This window comes from Rhyacophila brunnea, unplaced genomic scaffold, assembly GCF_057557595.1.
Source record: "Rhyacophila brunnea isolate RB1 unplaced genomic scaffold, BYU_Rbru_1.0 scaffold_11, whole genome shotgun sequence".
NCBI classification, from domain to species: domain Eukaryota; kingdom Metazoa; phylum Arthropoda; class Insecta; order Trichoptera; family Rhyacophilidae; genus Rhyacophila; species Rhyacophila brunnea.
In genome coordinates, this window is record NW_028232763.1 from 16,193,409 (window position 1) to 16,211,628 (window position 18,220).

At 29.7% G+C, this 18,220-nt stretch overlaps 1 protein-coding gene across 1 annotated transcript in view; it reads left to right on the plus strand.

Moving 5' to 3' along the window:
• Positions 1-18,220, plus strand: part of LOC147078420 (uncharacterized) — a 255,360-nt gene that overhangs the window by 106,121 nt on the left and 131,019 nt on the right. The window contains exons 3-4 of the mRNA XM_085957041.1: positions 6,405-6,686; positions 9,315-9,484. Coding sequence (XP_085813167.1) covers positions 6,405-6,686; positions 9,315-9,484 — 452 coding nt within the window. The remainder of the gene's footprint in view (positions 1-6,404; positions 6,687-9,314; positions 9,485-18,220) is intronic.

The following is an 18,220-nucleotide window of genomic DNA, read 5'->3' on the forward strand; positions in this document are numbered from 1 at the left end:
ATACTTTAAAATATTTTGTATTTGGACGATTTTTCTAGGACTAGAAAACTTAGCATTATAATATACCGTCTGCCATATTTATGACGATGAAAAGTTGCAATACTAGGTCTAATGATTGATTAATATGTAGGTTAACTAATACGCGTTGTTTATCTTATTTAAAGTGTTTAGAAGCATGATTCTCAAACAATTGTATTTTAGCGGTAATGCCCCTATTTTACACAGTTCCTCAATTATTTTATTAAATGTAACTAAAGATTTATTCCACCCACCCACGGTGGCCGCGCGGCTTAAGCGTTGGACTATCACGCCGTGGGTCTTAGGTTCAAATCCTGGGTCTGGCAAGTACACATATTGTTTTTCAATTTGTGTGTGAGTCAAGGTATGGACCTAATATCTGTTAATACAAACCTCTACTCTGTAGAGGCCCATATGATCCTATTAGGATCGGACATGGTCGAAAAAAAAAAGATTTATTCTACTAAATTAAGACACATAATATATTATTAAGCTGATTGTTAATCGTTAAAATTAGCTACTCAACAGTACCTACTGAGAATTTTATAAAAGCTCCACTGTAGTTATTATTTACAGTTTAGTGCCTACAATATAATGATGCTACAATTTAAAAATACGTCTTACTAGATAATTAATGCATAGGTAAGCATGTTATATGATAAACTTGCAATAACTAAGTTTTACTTAGGAAAGTTCCATTTTCATAAATTACGTTAGGTATGCAAAAATTATGATATTATTTTAAAATGTTGTACTTACTACTTACAATAACTCGTGAGATGAAATACGTTGTAATTTATTTCTATATGAAATAAATAGTAAATAATTTATTTTTATAGTTTATTGAAAGGTCATCAATTTAAAAACTGATTTGTAGAATTTAATTAGGTGTAATAATTAAACTTATTTCAACTATAAAATAAAATCATTAAATTATTATGATTGATTACTGCGTATATCAATAATGTGATAAGGTTGATTTCAATATTTTGCAATGATTATATAAGCGAATGTGCTGCATAGTTTGAAAGTGAAAGAAAATAGTTTGAAGCATGCCAAATAATTAACAGTTTGTTTAATGCTATACAATATAATAACATTTTTGTATTTGCAAGAATATTAAGAACGCTATTATAAAAATTAAATCAATATTAATAACGTCTTAAAAATAAATAAAATATTATTTGTTTTAATATCTCTAGAATCTCGGTAATTGTGAGGATCTGAATGCGTCTATCATTGCATATCAAAAGCACGTGTTTTCAGGCCATTAATACGTTAATAGTTGCTTAATGGGATCCATAGATTCTTTTAAATCACATATCCGATCACAACATACAAAAGTTACCAACAAGTATTACACAAAAAAACACTTAACTTGACAAACTATACTTTACTTCGCAAGAAGTGATAGATGCCTACTAAATATAAAAAAAGAGTTGATATTATGTTATTGTAAAACATATTTAAAAGTACATGGGCTCAATAGAATAACAGATTTTAAGTCAAATACGTATTCTTTCATTTATTTATTGTTTTGAAATGATAATTCTCCCCATAATAATTAATTACTCGCACTGTATCCAGTGGAGAATGTCCGCTTCAAAAGAAGTGTGGTAACGGGTTTGAATCCCGCGTCAGCTAAAAAATCACATGTTCGTTTTTAATGTTTATTTTTATGGACCTAATAGGTTGAAAAAATGGTCAAAAATCTCTTTACCTGCACAAAATAAATTATATTTCCTGAATTATGTAATAATATAGGACATGTACTCAAATTTATTAAATGAATTAAAATTGATGAGCTACGTTTATAGTTTATACCATTTCAAATATTATGGTTTGTTTATTGTAATCAATAATATAATAATAATATTTATTATCATATTTTATAAAATTTACTACAATCGCGAAATTGACTTAGATGAAAGAGTAGAAATGATTTGATTAGAATATAATACTAGTGAATGATTATGACGAACTATATACCGATTCTATAAAAACAATTGATTATGTATATAATTAATCATGGTATGATATCATCCGTATTTTTTGGATATTATCTTCTTCCGAGTAAATCGCACGCTAAATGAAAAAAATTACGGAGTAATAATTTATAGTACCTACATAGTACACATTTATCAAAAATTGTGTGTATTACGGGTGTTGACAAAATAATAAATTCAAATTGGTAAAGAAAGAAAATAAGGCTTTATTCTAAATTTTATAACACCGAAGACTAAAGTAAATGTATGTATAATACACTATACCTACTACACGTCATGATATAAAGGACACGTCTTCGTTAAATCATCGGCAATTATCTATGATCGGTGGTCATTACTGCTAACTCATTAAAACGCTGAGCAATAATTGGACAATGCTAATTATTTGCATTTTATATAATTAATGTCACGTAACACGCAAGAACTGCATTTTTTTAACAAAATAATAAACAGATTTGCAATTTCATTTGCAACACACATTATTTGATGAACTAAGACTATTTTTATGACTCATTTATCTCGGCCACATCTATACAAAATTCTTTTGAGTGTTTCCTTCTTATGTAATGTGAGCTTGAAACTTAACAGTTTCTTAATACGGTCAGCGATAATTTGACGTCCGCCTGTTTACATTTTAAAAGATAATCGATCGAAGACTTACGGTTTGCATCGAAATGAAAGTTTGTACGAACAACCAAAATACAAAGATCCAATATTTATTGGACCGAGTGTTGAGATTACCACACGTGAGAGAGCCAAATAACACACTATTATCAAGTATGGTATCAAAATTCAAGTAATGCAATGAAATCAATATCTCTACTTGCAATAATTATTTTTTGAATTAATGTTTTGAGAATAGGATAAATGAATTATTAAATACACATATTATGAATAAATTTAAATTAAACGTCCAAGGTATACATAATATATATAGTTATTTAATGTTGCTGTTTGTCTAGTATAATATCGATTCAAGTTTGTTACATGTCATTTATTTTACAGTTAATAAATTTTAAATATTTTTCAATCAAATACAATTTTGAGAGTTAATGCATTCTTATGTGATAATATCAAAATAGTTTTACTTCATTAACGTGGGTAAATCGTTGTTTTCTTAGAAAATTAATATCAGTTAGTTATATTGAATAAAACTTTAATGGTCTTAGAATTTTCGAAATAACATCCGAATGTTGAAACGCAAAGTTTTTCAACAAAACTCTGTCGTACTTTATTTCCGGGAATAATTCATCAGCCGCTGTTGGACCTCTTTTATCAAGTTCATCATTGATTGGTTTTGATCTTAAAGCAGTACAAAGCAAAAAGACTTTTAAGAAAACTCAAATGTCCCGTGAAGAAAACGTAAAGTTCTGAAAGAGGCAACAGTGAAGTTTTGTAATTCACAATAAAACCAAGCAATCAGACCAATCTAATATGGTCCACCTGGAAAATTACTTGGTCTGTATTGAAGTGGACAATGTGTGAAGTAAAATCGATTTTTAAATCTAAAAGTCTTACGAGCACGTATAATCTAAATGTCTCCTGCTGTTTTAATGTCAACACTATTTATATTTCGCTACGTGAGATTTTACAATTGTCCATTTGCGCAAATGTCTCAATAAAAGAGACATCGGAAGGGGATCAACAAATCATCTTACCATGGTGATATTTTTACTGAGAATTTACATATTTCAACTATGCATTTATCACTCGTAAAGATGACTTGTCAAACGATTTAGGTGGCAATACGATTTTTTTTACTTGACAAAATGCCTAAAGAGATCAAGACGACTAGATACATTGATAAATAAAATTATGAGTTAATAACTATTATAATAAAATCGTATATTAATAATAATATAATAATAATAGATATTATCATCAAGATAGAAGAAAGTTTTCTTCATAATACTTGATTATAATTTAATTATTAAAATATGCCTTTATCAATAAAAAAATGTCTAACTATAAATATTGTTAATAATTTACATCCATAATTTGAATACACTTAAGTACATGAAAAATATACGACGACGGGCGGGACTTGAATCCACATCCGTCGGATTCCGGTCAAAATGTTTTAGCAAATAAACTACCTGCGTCACACCTAATTACGACGAAATTAACGGGTAGTAGGTATAAAATTGTACTAAGTATGTTTTGATTTTTTTTAAAATTATTATTATTATTTTCTATATTCTCTTCTTCATTCTTGTGAGGGTAATATTTGTTATAATGTAAATCGTCGAATTTAGTTGAATTGAATTAAATAAATAAATAAATACAACTAAAGCTTTTATAAAATTGTCTTAAGGGGGGACATGCTCGTCGAAGGTCAAAATTGAGTTTTTATTGTATATTCAAACCATGATCCTGGACACTCCTTAAACGTTGTAGATGATCTATTTATATAATTTTGAAGCCTTATTATCCTTTATAGTTATTTTAAACATTTGATGACTGCATGAAGTATTTTTGTTACATAAAATAGTATTCTTTTAAACCTCTCGCTCTAATGTTTTAGAATATAGTCATATTTCGGTACATAACTGTGCAGTGGTGTTAAGATTTTTTACATTTATTAATTTTTAAACGCATTTATAAAACCATTAGCATAATTTATTACGAGATAATTTTTGTAAAATATTCACGATAAAAAATTATATTGATAATCTCTGTGATCCCAAATTTGACAAGAATTAGGCATTTTATTATTCAAAAAATCGGCAAGATTAACACATTTCAAGATGATTCTGAAGATATTTATTATAAGTTATGTCTTTGACCATTCAAGTGTGATAAACATCTTATGAATAATGATTGCTTTATAATAATTATTGACCTAAGAATAAGGTAGTGTTTTTTTGAAATACGCCATTTCTTTTGTCATTCCCTAGTGGTTAAGCTACAACATACGGCCGTAGCCATAAATTGACAAACTATAATTGAAGTAGGGAGTAAAATGATATTGACGCGCGTGTTTGAACATGTACCGTTTAAAAAAAAATAAAAAAAAATTCGGTTAGGTACATGTTCAAACACGCGCGTTAACATAATTTTACTCCTTACTTTAATTATAGTTTGTAATTTTATGGCTACGGCCGTATGTTGTAGCTTAACCACTAGGGAATGACAAAAGAAATGGCGTATTTCAAAAAAACACTACCTTATTCTTAGGTCAATAATTCTTATAAAGCAATCATTATTCATAAGATTTTTATCACACTTGAATGGTCAAAGACATAGCTTATAATAAATATCTTTAGAATCATCTTCAAATGTGTTAATCTTGCCGATTTTTTGAATAATAAAATGCCTAATTCTTGTCAAATTTGGGATCACAGAGATTATCAAAATAATTTTTTATCGTGAATATTTTACAAAAATTATCTCGTAATAAATTATACTAATGGTTTTATAAATGCGTTTAAAAATTAATAAATGTAAAAAATCTTAACACCACTGCACAGTTTTGTACCGAAATATGACTATATTCTAAAACATTAGAGCGAGAGGTTTAAAAGAATACTATTTTATGTAACAAAAATACTTCATGCAGTCATCAAATGTTTAAAATAACTATAAAGGATAATAAGGCTTCAAAATTATATAAATAGATTATCTACAACGTTTAAGGAGTGTCCAGGATCATGGTTTGAAAATACAATAAAAACTCAATTTTGACCTTCGACGAGCATGTCCCCCCTTAATATTAGCAATCTAATGTGTTTTCAAATTACGTACCGTACGTAATTACGTTGTATGTATGTTAAAAAAAGAATGTTATATTTTCAAATCTTGTGAATTATTAGTTGAATAAAAAAATTTAAGTTAATATACTATGATATAGTTTCAAAAAAATATTTTTTTAAATTCTCGTAAAAATCTACTTCTGACACCTGAAATCCAGAGACGGCCGTCTTTTTTTGAATAGTAATAATATGCTAGCTGAGATGCTTTAAATACTGTCAATAATTGGTCACCATCTTAGTTATTTAAATTAAAGCAATGTTATTAATAACTAGATAGCAGCAAGAGTACCTACTCCAAATTTTTGCACATGCTAATATATTTTTTTAATAATATTAATACTAACGACTGAAGGTACGCGATGGAATTTGAATTTAAATTCTAATGAATTTAAGTTTTGTACTATTCAATTTGAGTTGTTTTTGCGACCCGGGTTTCTTCTTCAGGCACTAGTACAAAACTTAAATCCATTAGATTTTAAACAATTTTTTATTCAAGGCAGAGTACATATCCCAGGATGATTGCTGTAATAGTTGTAAATTATGCGTTTCATACTATATTTTTTAAAATTATATTTTTGTATTTTGTTATTTTGATTTTTTCTCAATATTCCTGTTTTCGATTCAACAGATTCACCCCTCGATCTCTCAATGTCACTGTTATCGAGAGTATTACTTCCAATATCACCACCAAGCGGGACAGAAGATGAGCATAAATCAGTATCTGGCGACTCCTTAGCATCATCGTCTGCGGCCAGTTCGTCAGGGGATATTCTCGAGGCAGCCATGAACGTCCAGAGATCACCTAAAGCAAGACCACTACGAGGAGAACGAGCACTTTTACCATGTGAAGTATGCGGGAAAGCCTTCGATAGACCATCACTACTCAAAAGACATATGAGAACACACACAGGTGCGTATAGTAAATAGGATTATTACAATTGGTATTGTGGGATTCTTGAACTTCAAGACTGTTTACATGCCTGGTTTACAACAAATTGTTAGTTATATATAAACCAGTGACGAAGGGTGGAGGTAAGCTTTTAAAGTCCGCAATAAATAGTGCACATTAAAGTTTGTCAGTCAAAAGTATTTGTTTTCATTGAAATAAGACTGCAATGTGTAGATAGTGTTGGTTAGCTTTTTAAATTCAATGAAACCCTGCAAAAATCAAGTCATAATAGATAATAGTCAAAAAATACTCGTCTATCTATAAAATATCTAATATTATGCAATTAAATCATACATAACTATACATATTTTGTAAATAGAATAAAATTTTAATCTAGTATAGTTTGGTTTAGGCATGGCTAAATTAATTTAAAAATATGGACCAACAATATGTGTAATATTATTCTTAATCCAACGAAAACAAATAATTATGAATGTAAAAGTGTGCACAATTACACTTTACAGGAAGCCAGCAGCAAACAAATTTTGAAAATAGTCGATATACTGCATTAATTGTTAGGTTAGGTTAGGTTTTCATTCTTAAATTTTGCCAAAATCAGCTATGCAAATTGAATTAATGTTCATATTGAATCAAATAAAATTGGAGACTGTATAGTATACGGTCATCTCTTACCGTTAATAGAGCTCACGGCAAACTGAGCCACGGTGAAATGCTTTACGTACAATTTACTTGTAACCAGTTTTTGTAACAGACATAATGATACTATATTCTTATGCTTTGGCTATCTGTCATTAGCATTATCTACGTTTGACCATAACAACCATATCCTTATTCAGCGGCACGTAAAACCTATGTCACTGAAAAATCCTAAAAGTATTGTTTTGGCATTGTCTATTCTTCATCTTTTCAGGGCTTAAGTACACCAAACATCAAGCTTGGCTCCCTGATTGTCATTCTTTTTGCGGGTTGTGTGGGAAAGAATCTATCTATCTTAAAATTTATCTTATATGTCAAGCTTGTTGACGATGTGTTCGTTTGTTTATTTAAGCATCCAGAATACTCTCAACACCCGCCTATAGCAATAAATTTCAAATGAATCTAGTTTATATTGTTATTTGCTTATTAGTTAAGGCTTAATCAAAATAAAATCGTTTTATCTATAAAAATAATATATTATTATGTGGAAACTGCTCAGTTGCATCACATAATTATTATTATATAGCTTCTTTATAATCACTCTGTATTGAAATGTTAGATGTCAACAAAATTTACGATTGTTGTGTTAAGAATATGTTATAAAGTTAGTAGATTTGTAACACGTATGTAATAAAAGTAAACCAGGCTGTAAAAATAACATTTATTGAACAAGGTGATAAAATAAAATCCAGTAGCGAATAGAGTTACAATTATTATTGTAAGTTGAAATTTCCAATGATTAGCTCCTCATTATGTAACGATGCTACTTCAAAATAATAGATCCGATGGTTCTGAAGATAAAACATGATATGTTAATTAGCAGAGTATTGTAAATAAACAAATTATTGTTAAATAACCAATAGAAAGGATAATTGACCATTGATACGAATATAGTACGTGAATGGGAAGAAAAAAACTTATCTCGGTCTTAATTGGATGTATCCTGAGGCAAAGTTGATGTGATGTATATTATGTTATTATTTAGGTAAAGTAGTAGTTTATGGGTACGTATAATCTGATGCAATATATCTGGTGCTACAATTTACGTATTTTTTGTGCTTGTATAACCTTAAGGTTGCCTTTAATAAGTGTGAGTTAGCCTAATCAGCTGAATAAAATGAATAACAAGCCATATATTTTTGTGTACCTCTCTTTGAGTTCTTCTGATTTTTGCTCTGCAATTTTTGGCAATTTTTTTCAATATAGTTACTATCTTCATCCTAGTTTTGCCAAATACTTTGGCCGATAAAGTCTTCTTTTACCATCAAAAACTGCATACATAGCCCACATGCTAGTAGTTTTCCGGCATTGTGTACTTAGCCGAACCAGTACAAACTTTGGATTCTTATATGTCTAGTGGTGCTTCATTACATAAATAAAGCTTCTGATTACATCATATTATGCTAGTTAATATATCCGAGAATGTACTCCAAAAGGGAAGAGATGTTCAAGTCGGTCAAACCAGCTGTCCGACCTTGTCGTCACAAAACCCAACTATAATACTTTAATTTTGTTAATTCTCCGTGATCATCTCTTCCATGGGTCCTTTTTATTAAATTAAGTATCAGTAAACTCAGTCAAAGCTCAATTGAGTGCGTGGTGACTTCAGTTTTGGGAATCTGCTGTTGCGACTTTTCCAGGCGTAAAAAAACTGTTGATACTTCATATCATCGTAATACGCTCGATTAGGACCGAGTGTGGTGCGGGGTAGGTTGGTATGGAGGCAAATTTTAAGTAATTAATCTATATACCCATAAATTTATAATAAGATAATATCAGAACAGGGGAGGGATTGGAGGAGTGTCGGTTGCCATAGGTCTAACGATTTTAGAGGCCTCAGTTTTGCAATTTGTTAGTCATATTATTAAATATAATTAACAACAACTAGCATTATATATTATATTCCTCATAGTTTTTCTTGAATTTTCACAGGAGAAAAACCGCACGTATGCATGGTATGCAGTAAAGGATTCAGTACTTCAAGTAGTCTCAACACACATCGGCGGATTCATTCAGGAGAGAAACCTCACCAATGTCAACACTGCGGGAAACGGTTTACAGCCAGCTCTAATCTATACTACCACAGAATGACACACATCAAAGTAAGTCAATTTGAACATTATTTATTAAGTTAGTATAATATAACCAATGTACTATATTCTTCTCGGTCAAAGTATCTTCCAATATAAATAAAGCTAACAATACTGCATACATCAAACGGTGGCTTAGAATATTTCACCTGGGATGTTCCTAGTACAACTAGGTTCAAAAGGTTTTTATCGTTCGTTATATTATGGTACTAAAATATTGTGGAATAATAAACACTATGGTATAAGTTTGAAAGGGTGTCTAAAAAATAATCAAATAAAGATAATATATATTTTGGAACCCTCAAAAACATACATATCATTTATAATATATATTTGTACAGAGCGGGACTTACACCCGTATCAATTGGTTCCAGGCAATACTTTTTACCAATTGACGAATTGGTGCAATACTTTGTAAGCACGTTAAAATATCTTAAGTATGCGTCCGATCTAATATTTCAAATTCCGTTAATATTGACTATAATATAAGTATAAATAAATATTTCTCATTTCAGATTGTGTATGTTCAATAACGAATACAAGTATTCTATATTATTTATTGAATTACACAATGTTAACATATTTAATGTTATTTTAACTATCAAGTAGCTTTTTAAAAGCTCTTTTGCTTAGAGATACATAATAAAATAGTTCATGCAATAATTAAAATAAAACTGCTCACGAAGATGGCTATTAATTATTCGAAGAAATGTTCTAGATTCCATAGCGTGTTATAAACGAAAAATTCATTTTAATGAAGTTCTGAAGGACCGGTTCTCTATAAACGTACCAATTATGAAAGTGTTTTACTTTTTATTTAGAAGTGGATGATCGTGTTTGCCCTTCGACTTGAACCTAGCGTCTCTGAGCGGATTTAATTATTGAATATTAATTGACACACTTAAGTTTTTGTAACGTTTTATCAGGTTTTATACTATGTTAAAAATACCCTAATTATACCAGTTCTAAACCATCGTATATTCTTATAACGAGATAATTACAATATTAAAACAGGGTGTTGTGTTACAATGTATAACGAATTGCATTTTAAAATATTACATCTTAACTCATTTAGTGCTAACACCGCAACTGGGGCATTCGGAGCAGTTGGCCACTAGATATAATTAACGTGTTATTTAAATGTGGTAATTAAAAGGTCAGCAGTGATTGTGTTAAATCGTTGGACGCTAAAGACGCACATAGTGCGTAACGATCAGGTGGCCATTCGATATAATTAGCATGCTATATAAATATTTAAGTATAAAAGTGAAATTATCATCGGTTTAAAAAATGGCGAATAAGCTAATTGATGAAACTACGAGTTTTGGTTTTTTATACCTTTTATTGAAATACGCTTACCGCGTAAAAAAAAATATTTTGTTACATGTAAAGCAATCGTAAAACATAAATCTGGGAGAATGTGCATAACAATATTTTGACGTAAAATCAAGTGTATTATAATTTATTATAAGGTATTAATAACAAAATTTAATTTGCCATTAGCAGGTATCTGGATCGTCAAATTTAAAACTGCACTGAATATCAATTTTATCACAAGTCAATTTTCATAAAGTCCGCTTGAAGTTCAATAAACGAGCTTTTGGGTTTGGTGTTATTGGCATAACCATAAAATATACCGCAACAGCTCTACTTAGATTTTCATATTATAAAGCATAAAGATTATGGCTTTCGCATGGTCAGGTCACCCATTAAATGAGAGAAAAGCTTGCGTTGCGTTTGCGCGCTGATTACATTCCACAATTTAATATCTTTTACAGTATAATGAACAAATCTAATGCGTTCATTTGACGCCAATTTATGACGCCATTAATGTTACATCCGAAATTTATTGTAACAGCTCCTATAAAATGTCCCTGCATACATTTCTGTCCGCCTTAAGGGACATATCGACTGGATTTCTTGAACTGGTTGATATAAATTTTAAGCCACGCCGAGCCGGTAGTTAAAAAAATATTATTACGCGGTATTCAGTCTATTTATAATATGTGAAAATTTGGTAATTTATACATAAGAATGTATAGGCGTAAAAACTTAAATTAGTAAGAGTTCTTATATTTGGTTAATTCAAACTCCTGAAATAATGATATTATCATGGTTATTTTTATGAAAAAATATCTCCCATTGCAGATTCTTTTATCGATTTATAGGGAGACATTAAAGGTTAAAATTTATGATAATATCAAATTTTCACTTATAGTAAATATGAATCTCTACGAGAAATGGCTGATAGCAATCAAACATACCATCACTAATTAGAGCTACAATAATTTATTCAGTATATAAAAATGACATTATATTAACATTTTTTTACAAAGTATATTAATTGTTCAGAGTAGGTATCTCATTCACGTGGTGTCGACATTTATGTTCGTTATTTTTAAGATTTTTCAATGTATAGTATTTTTATTTTATTAATTAAAGAATATAAATATTTACATTGGTTATAAATGTGTATAAATATAGATTAAATCGAAACATTATTGTAACCAGTAAAGTATACATGGATAAATTACAGTATAACAAAGCTTATATTGTAATTATAATTGGAGAAGTTAACATTTATATAAAAAATATAATATATAGATACATCGATGATATTATTGAAATATACATATTAGTGTAAGAGAGAGCAGAGACAAGACATACATGTATGTTGAATCAGGGTTGAGGATACAACATGTTGGAAACATGTTGGTTTGTTTGGGCAAATTGTTCAGGAAGGAGAAAAAAACCGAGCGGAATTTAACAATTCAAAATATATTTGGATTTTTTTTTACAAATAAGCTGCCTTATGAATTAATACACTATTTTAATTTCCCTTTTATATATAAAAAAAGTTGTTCTATCTACCATATTGGACATTTGGCAACTGTAGTTGGCTGTTTTGTGTGAAGAACGATAACGCAATTATTTATAGGTTTATGAGTTTAGAATTTTGTGTGAGCATTGAAAACATGCTTTATAACAAAATGCCATCAAAATCTAATTGTTGATCAAAACTGCAGTTAGCTAGTTTGCAGATTAAGCAATCAAAATGGTACGTTTAAAAGAAGAAGGTGAGTTAAGATGAGTTATTAAATAGATGAATGATGTAGAAATTAATAACTATCATAATTATCATAGAAGATTTTCATTGTACAGAAACAGGGAATTACGGATTTCTTTAGCTTTTAATCATTTGAATACGTGTATTAATTAAGGCTCTAAGTACCAAAAAGTAGTATTGCCTGTGGTTACAAAATACTGAGTCATTGCAGTAAAATTGCATGAAGCAGACCTTTTGAAAAATATGTTTTCAAAGTGTGAAACAATCTCGGCAGCTTCCATAAGTTAAGGAATTAGGAACTCGCGTGCGTCAACACACCGTCGTTAGCCATTTTATATTGAATGCCGTTTACCACTGCAGTGGTAATTACACCATTATAAATAAAACACGCCTATGGACTTACAACGTCACCAGATTTAAATATTTTGCAGTATTTTTTTTGACTTGCTTGAGGCACTTAGACCATAGTTGACGTTATTGGCGTAGGTATGTAGAACCTTTTTCTATAAAAATGTCAGTTTTTATTTTTTTTTGGTTCTTAGCGCCTTAATTAATACACGTATTTATTTCAGTTCAATTTAATCGTGTGCTACAGATGACTTGTGGGTTGTTTGGGGGAACATCACTGATGCCGCGCAATTTTATATCTTGGCTTTGCGTCCAGTAGACGTGCCGCGAAAATGTTCCGCTTACTCGGTTTTTGCCAGGTTGACAATCAGTCTCATTGGTAGAGGTAATAAAACATCGGACGCTCCGGTATGACTGTAATTTGTTTTATAGCAGTAAAAACACTTTTGTCGATCCTTCTAGTATACGCTGCGAAGTGTCTGCACTACGTACAAACACTGATTATCTCCGACTATTATGGACGGACGACATTGTCGCCCGCGTCGCAACGGTAGGCGAACGCGTCGATATCGTTTATTTTCATCATGAATTCTCTACTAAAAATGACTATAAAACAAAAAAGGCACATTTATACAACTCTGACAATGAAAAACTTTGTATGTATCGCAGAGTAACCAAGTATTAAAAACGAGTATTACAGACAAGACATAATCAAGCACTGTTATTTTGAGCTACACATTGACTTATACAATATGACATAACGTTACAAAGAAAATCTTAATATTAAAGTAAATACGCTAACAAAATATATATTAAAAAACAGACAACCGCACATTAATAATTATTGTATGTGGTATTATCATGAGTACCTACAATAAGGGGTGTGTTTTCAAAGAGAAATTAGGTATTAAACTTCGACAAATTTTTAGCAAACGCCAAAAAAACTGTTTACGGTGTTAATGTTACATAATATGTTTTTTGTGGGTTGTTTGAGGGAACATCAGTGTGCCGCGCAATTTTATATCTTGGCATTGCGTCTAGTAGACATGCTGCAAAAATGTGGTATTATCAGGATATTAATAATGTAAAGAAATTCACGTGAATTTGCAATATAGGTACCATATTCACACCAAAACAATGAAATTTCAATTACTAGATAATTTTGTGGAGTTACTGCCAAAAGTTGGTAAGTCTCGAAATAATAATATGGAGTAATTACAATTTGAGAGTTTGACATGCCCTCTAAAATCAGGCTAATTTATTTGTGCTTTATGTACATGTTCTATATATCGGATGACTAGCATACATATTTTTATAATATACACACGTCATAATGCGTTTTTAACTTTAAATACTTACCTAAATTATTGACTTACCAAGTTTTGATTTTATATATATGACGAAAGACGAAAGGTATGAAATGGTTTAATATTAACACTAAAATTGAAAATTTTAATCAATAGGGAATAAGATATTAAATTATTTTATATAATGTGTAAATCTATATGTAATTATTATTGTATCTTTCATTTTTAGTCGTTACCACAATTTACGAGAAATGTGATGTAACTCTATAATAATAATTAACACGTTATAGTAATATAATAATAATCATCACACAAAGTATATGAGGATATTATTTTTACTCGTTACATTTGTATCGAAATAACACAATACGGCTACGCAGTTGTCACATTTTTATTTAATTTGCGTTGTTTCCCCCCCAAATTTTTATATAAAAAAAATATTGAATATGTTAAATACGATAACAATTTAAGGACAATGTTTTAAATGCGCTTAAACTGTTTTTGTGGATCGTCCTTAAAATTAAATTATCCTATGTAACGTATTATATCATATACAATGAAGAACCATAATAATTATTAAGATGTTATAAGAATTTCTAATATACGGCACTCTCAATAATAACATATAAATATTACCAACTTTAGTATACAATATAAATCAAAACATTGAAAAAAATACGTGATAATGTATGTATCTGTTTAGCGGTCATATTATATTATGTTATTTGGAAATTCAATACAAACTACTTTTTATCTTGTAAATAATATGACTTTGCATTTTATAATATTATCCGCTATGAAGAATTTATCAATAACATTTCTCTAATCATTATTAAACTGGCTACCCTAAATTTAACACAATTGGTTGAATATAATGCATAAAACACCTGTAGAGAATTTAACGAGATCTTTCCTTGAATTGAAAAAAAGTTGTTTTATAATCATTATCCCTAAAATGCAGCCGGGAGCCCATATGTTGCGGAAACAATGAATGCTGACAGCCAAATTACTTGTTTTTTCTTCTTCTATTTTTTAACGGATTCCTATAACAAAACACAATGGTACGAGCTGGAATAAAAATACTATTAAGTATAATAATCACTAGTCGATGATAGAAAAATTAATATTATAAATGTTTTTATTTATTACAACGTTTCGACCTCTCATTGTGTCTTAAGGGTAAAGTGTTATCGACGTGTGTTACCAACGCTCACGTATGTAAGCGAATTACATGTAGCTACATGTAATTTCGCAAGATGGTATGGGAAGGTTCATATTGGGCATAACGCGGAAAGATGACAAAGGAAACAAATGGATAAATAAGCAAACAAAAGTACGCAATGTGATAGAGGTCTCTAATTAGATGTAATGGCAATTGAGTAGACAAATGCCATCATACAGTGGTACCCAAAGGGCACTAAAAGTCCGCATAGAAACGCTCTAAAACCAGGACAAGCTCATAAAGTTCGGTGAGTGTACGTAACAGCGAAGAACTAAGTAAGTATCGATAATTGTGAAGAGAGAGGAGGTCTTTGTCTAGTAGTGGATCCATCGCCGCTGATGATAATGATGACAATGTTTAATTTTTTATGTACAGACAAAATCGGCATTTAATTTTTTTTTGTTCTCCAAAACGAGATTATATAAACCCATCAATAATACACATCAATAATATATTTTTGATTTTATCTATTTATTCAACATATTCAATGTATTTAATATCAAAATAAAGAAACATACGAAGATGACAAATAATGATACGAGTACAATAGGAGTCTCTTAATTTCTGTTTCCGTAATCCAATATTAGATAAAACTATCTAATATAAATTAACTTCTTAAAAATATATCACTGCATATAATTTGAACTTGAGAGAGATATAAAAAAAGTTCTGCAATTTAAAAATATACAAATTGAATACAAATATCAACAAATCAAGACGAATGTAGAATGTTGTAGAGCATGTTAGCTAATAACTTGTATAGCAGGTCCAACTTTCTCGTCTAAATATTAATCCGAATCCTCACTCAAAATTCTCAATAATTCAAATATGTATCAGATGCTTTAAATTATTAACAGAAAGTTGTAAGAAGCAGTCAGTTGAATTGGGAAGTGGCTTGAATTTTAATATCGTTTATCAACGAGTAATAATATCGAACGTCACTGATAAGGAAAAAAATCAAACTAACGTATACCTACACATTATGTTTTTATTAACTAATATTTCTTGGTATAAAGAATATCAAACACATAATATTTCATTAGTTATTTTTTTATTGTTATAGGTATATCCAAAAATTTTAAATATAGATACACAATATTGAAACTGTTGTTTGTGGTGGTGTCTTTGCACAAAAATACTGTATTGATATAATTATAACAGAGTAATGTTATACATTTTACGTAAGTTAAAAATGTTAGTTGGTATTTTTATGTAGTTTATCAACCCTGTGTCAGTATGTTGTTGTATAAAAGTGAGTACATGTAACCGACTGAAATGTCTATCTAACGTTATCTTGTTTTAGCCAGGAAAAGGCAAGTCCGGCCCACAGTCTTTAGCTTTACAGAATGGACAACAAAACAGAAATTCACAACATTTAAAAAGTGTTGTAAAAAATATATAAATTTTTACCGTATGTTGAATATAAGGGAATTAATATTATATTTTACCTAACTGTACTGTTTTAGTAACATTATGCTGTGTTTTATTTTGTATAATATATTTTAGGTGCATGGGCCGTTTATGAATAAATAAATAAATGCATACATATTGTCAAAAATAACGTTGCTAGTGATATTTTAGACGCATTCAGCGCATCTCTTCTATACAAAAGATGGCTATATGCGGCTACCAAGGGAAGTTTCTCATATTTATATATTTAGGAAGTTAATTTTTATAATAAGTTAACCGTCCGAACTATCAAAAAGTGCTCTTCTTAAACAGTACCTCATAGCCACCTTGTGTATAGAATATAATATGCGCATAAGTTCTTAGCATAACACGAAGTACCTACCATAAAATTTTATATAATTAATTTTATAAAATGTGGGTATTATTAGTTAAGTAAGTTTCATGATTATTTTATAGATATATTATTTAATATTACATACTTACTTCAAACATATTAATACTATTGAGGTATTAAGTAGTTGTCAAATAAATACTGGATTAACAACATCAAAAATGAAACAGTATAATATACCTAATTGATTTTTAATTTTTTCGATTTGTTTAGGTTTAATACTTTAAAATACTTGGTATTATAGTAATAAAATGGACAATTCATTTTAAAAATAAAAGATCTTTTGTTTTTCGACCCTTCTCATACGAATTACATACGTACTTATCTTTCATATCTCAGATATATTTTGTAGGTGTATTGTATGAGGTTAAAATCTCGATGAATTACCTGATAAGTAAAAGCTTTTTACATTATATTACTTGTACTATATAACAATATTATTTAGTTAATGTTTGAGAAGCGGAGTCCATCATATGCAACAATAAAGCGCAAACACCTGCTCGATTTGTCCTCCCGCATGCTGTTGGCGGTCTTACCTCCTTCTTGCGAACGGCCGATGGTCCGGTCCTCTTTGTCGCCGGACACACGCACCATACGAAACCTACTTGGGTACTTGCCACCTTGTGTTGTACCAGCCTTTTCTTTGTTTGGATTTGTTGCGGATTCACACCCGCGCACACATATCCTATAAAAGAATAATGCACTGTAATAGTCATCCACGATTACAAACGGACGGAATTTATTGTAGCACTGATTTCATGGCGATTGTCCACGATATAGTTTTGATGTTTTTTTGCGAAAGTAATCGATTCGCTGTATTAAATATGACGCAGTAAATGATTTCAAAGTAACAATATTAATTCTTAGAGATTGTATTTAATCTATAGTAGTCTTATATAGACATTATACAATAAAATAATCATACATTTATTGTATTCGATCTTTTCCCCGTTTAAAACCGCATTATTATAATCGGAATAGATATGAATGAAAAATCATATTT